Genomic DNA, 2903 nt, shown 5'->3' with positions numbered 1-2903 from the left:
GGTGTAGACGTGTCTGGTGGAGTTGCTGATGGTGACAGCACAGACCACCTCGCCGTGGCTCAGGGTGTGCAGCTGCCGCGCGTGCCGGGGGATGCCGGAGCCCAGCAGGGCGTCGGGGGGGAAAGGCACCGGCTGCATCTGCCCGTCTGCACTGACGTGGAACGAGTAGGCACTGCAAGGGAGCAGAGCACTGAGAAACAGAGCAGGATCCTGCGTGGGCAAGGGCTGCTGCCACATGGGTCCAACCGGCACCACCATGGGGCACGTGGCACCAACAGGCAGTATGGTTTGGAGTCAGGACATGGAAGGAGAAGGCAGTGGAAGGGAGCAAAGCAGGATCCTGCATGGACAGGGGCTGGTGCCACACAGGTTCAACACAGGCAGCACAGTCTGGAGTCAGAGCCATGAGCAGAACACACCCAGCGATGCCAGCTGGGCACACAACACCCACAGCCCAGCTTTCCCCCAGGCTGTGCTCCCTGCTGCCCTCAGCTTGTCCACAGAGCCCAAATTCCCCCCCAGAAGCCACCACATCCCGTCCTCCAGCATAGCCCCCATCCAGCCTGGTTTTGAGTCAGAGGTCATGGAAGGAGAAGGCACTGGAAGGGAGCAGAGGAGAAGCCTGAACAACCCCTGTGTGATGCCCGAGGGCAGGAGGTGATCTCTGTTAGCCACGCTCAGGCCAAGGTGGAAGGTGCCCAAGCCAAAAGGTGGAAGGTGCTCATTATGCCCTGGCTAATGAGAGGTTTAATTACCCAGCTCCAGCTGCCAGGAATGAAATGGCATCTCTGGACTCAGGATTGGAGAGCAGCTCCCCCTCAGCCCAGCCCTGCCCTGGGTGAGTCCTTGGGAAGGAGACGCTGCCAGCACCCACCTCAGCCCCTTGTCCCCACCCTCCCTGCAGCCACTTACGGTTTCCCTCCAGGGACGGTGGGGAGTGAAGAGGAGAGGGTGGAGGCCCTCAGGTGAGGGTGAGACTCAAAGGCCACCTGCACAAAGCAAAGGGCACATGAGGAGCAGAGCAGAGGACACCAAAACTGCGCTCTGGCCTTTCCCTGCACACCCTGGGACCAGCCCAGCCTGGCTCTATGCAAGCTCCCTGCTCACTGTGTCCTCCCATGCAGTGACAAAAGCCAAAATGGGTTCCCACAAACACCAGTGGAACCAGCAGAGGCTTCTCTGAAGATTCCACCAGCCCCACCACCTGTGCAAGGGAGCCCTTCCTATGGCTGCAAGCCCAGCTGAAGCCCCAGATGGTGCCCAGGGGACAGGCAGCAGAGCCAGCACACCCAGCCTCCCTCCCTCAGTGACTCACCACGGGTGAGCGGCCGTGGAGCAGCGTGCTGCTGGCCTGGGGCACTGACAGGTGGATGCCCATGCAGAGGCTGGGGGTGGCGTGGGGCACCATGGCCAGGCAGGACGTGAAGGGGCTGGAGGAGCTCAGGGGGCTGCGGAGAGCTGCACGAGGAGAGAGCCGTGGCTTGGCCCTGGCGTCACCCGGGGGAGAGGGGGGGACACCTGGTGACTGCACAGCCACCCCCTCTAACCCCCACAGCCAAGCCCTGAAGCACCCAGCTTCGTGCAGCCCCACCAAAATGACAATTCAACAGAGAAAAAGAGATAAAACCCCTGCTCTACCCCAACCACCATCCTTGGCAGCTCTGAGCCCAGCAGGTGTGCGGCAATGGCAGAGGGGGTCCTCTTGGCCATGGTTCATAGCTCTGATCTTGTGGAGCACAATGGCCCTGCCAGCTCTGCTGGTGGCAGACAGGGTCCTGAATCCCTCCATCCCATCCCACCAGAGCAGAGCAGAGCAGGCCCTGTGCTGTCCTGGACACTCAGTGTCACCCCTGGACACTCACTGACCACTCTCCCCCATGCTGTCCTGGACAGTGACACCCCCCGTGCTGTCCCTGACACTCAGTGACACCCCTGGACACACTGACACCCTCCATGTTGTCCTGGACACTCAGTGACACCCCTGGACACTCACTGACCCCCATGGACACTCACTGACCCCCCATGCTGTCCCTGTCACTCACTGACGCTGTCGGTGCTGGGTGCCTTGGCCGGGGGTGGCCGGAGCGCGATGGCCGAGCTGGGTCCAGGGCCAGGCGTGAGGGAGTCACGGGGTGGTGAGGAAGAGGAGGGCTTGGAGGTGGCAGCGCTGGCCACTGAGTGGGTCTGTGCAGTAGAGGGAAGAAGAGCAGCTTCAGCTGTGGGAGCAGAGCCTGGGCCAGCAGCCTCCACCTTGCAGGGTGGAAGGAGCTCCTGGATGGAGCTGCACAAGGACCTGCCATCCAGGTCCCCTCTCCTCTCCTCTTCCCCTTGCATGTCCCCTCTCTCCCCACAGCTGCAAATGCCCCATGCAAGCTTTGGGTCACCCCAAACTGCCCCAACCCTGCACTGGACACATCTGCTGCTCCCTCAAGCAAAACTCCTCCTGCATGGAGGGGACACCCCCATCCCCAACCTGGCATGAATCAGCCTCTCCAATCCCCACAGTTATTTCATTCCTTGGTTTTTTTCCTCTGCCTCTCCTATTTCTTCTGCTTTTTTTTTTTTTTTTCTGTCTGGGGATTTTGTCGAAACCAGCAAAGGAGAAAAAAAAAAATTAATAACAGAGAAAAGCTACGTGCTGTGCTGGCAGATTGCTCAGGGCCCTGTGTCTGCTCTAATCCGATTGTGCTGGGGAGCTGCTGCTTGCTGCTGCCCACAGCCCCCAGCTGGCTCCTGACCCCAGATGGGGGGACATATCACTTGGTCCCTGCGGTGGCTGGGAGGCCAAGGAGTGGCAGAAACATCCCTCTCCCTTCCCACATGCTGATGTTTCAATCTGAGTGCTGGACTGGTGCTTGGCAAGGAAGAAGAAAAAAAAAAAAGGCACACAGAAGCAGCAAAAA

General features: G+C 60.1%; 1 protein-coding gene across 1 annotated transcript in view; it reads right to left on the bottom strand.

The window, feature by feature from the left end:
- Nucleotides 1-2903, bottom strand: part of LOC102034306 (transducin-like enhancer protein 2) — a 14235-nt gene that overhangs the window by 1804 nt on the left and 9528 nt on the right. The window contains exons 11-14 of the mRNA XM_031063251.1: nt 2043-2216; nt 1316-1458; nt 913-989; nt 1-172 (exon numbers count right to left, since the gene is read on the bottom strand). Of these exons, the coding sequence (XP_030919111.1) occupies nt 1-172; nt 913-989; nt 1316-1458; nt 2043-2216 (566 nt within the window). The remainder of the gene's footprint in view (nt 173-912; nt 990-1315; nt 1459-2042; nt 2217-2903) is intronic.

The sequence above is a fragment of the Geospiza fortis genome, unplaced genomic scaffold, assembly GCF_000277835.1.
Source record: "Geospiza fortis unplaced genomic scaffold, GeoFor_1.0 scaffold241, whole genome shotgun sequence".
In the NCBI taxonomy this organism is placed as follows: Eukaryota; Metazoa; Chordata; class Aves; order Passeriformes; family Thraupidae; genus Geospiza; species Geospiza fortis.
This window is presented reverse-complemented; position numbering and strand designations above follow the sequence as displayed.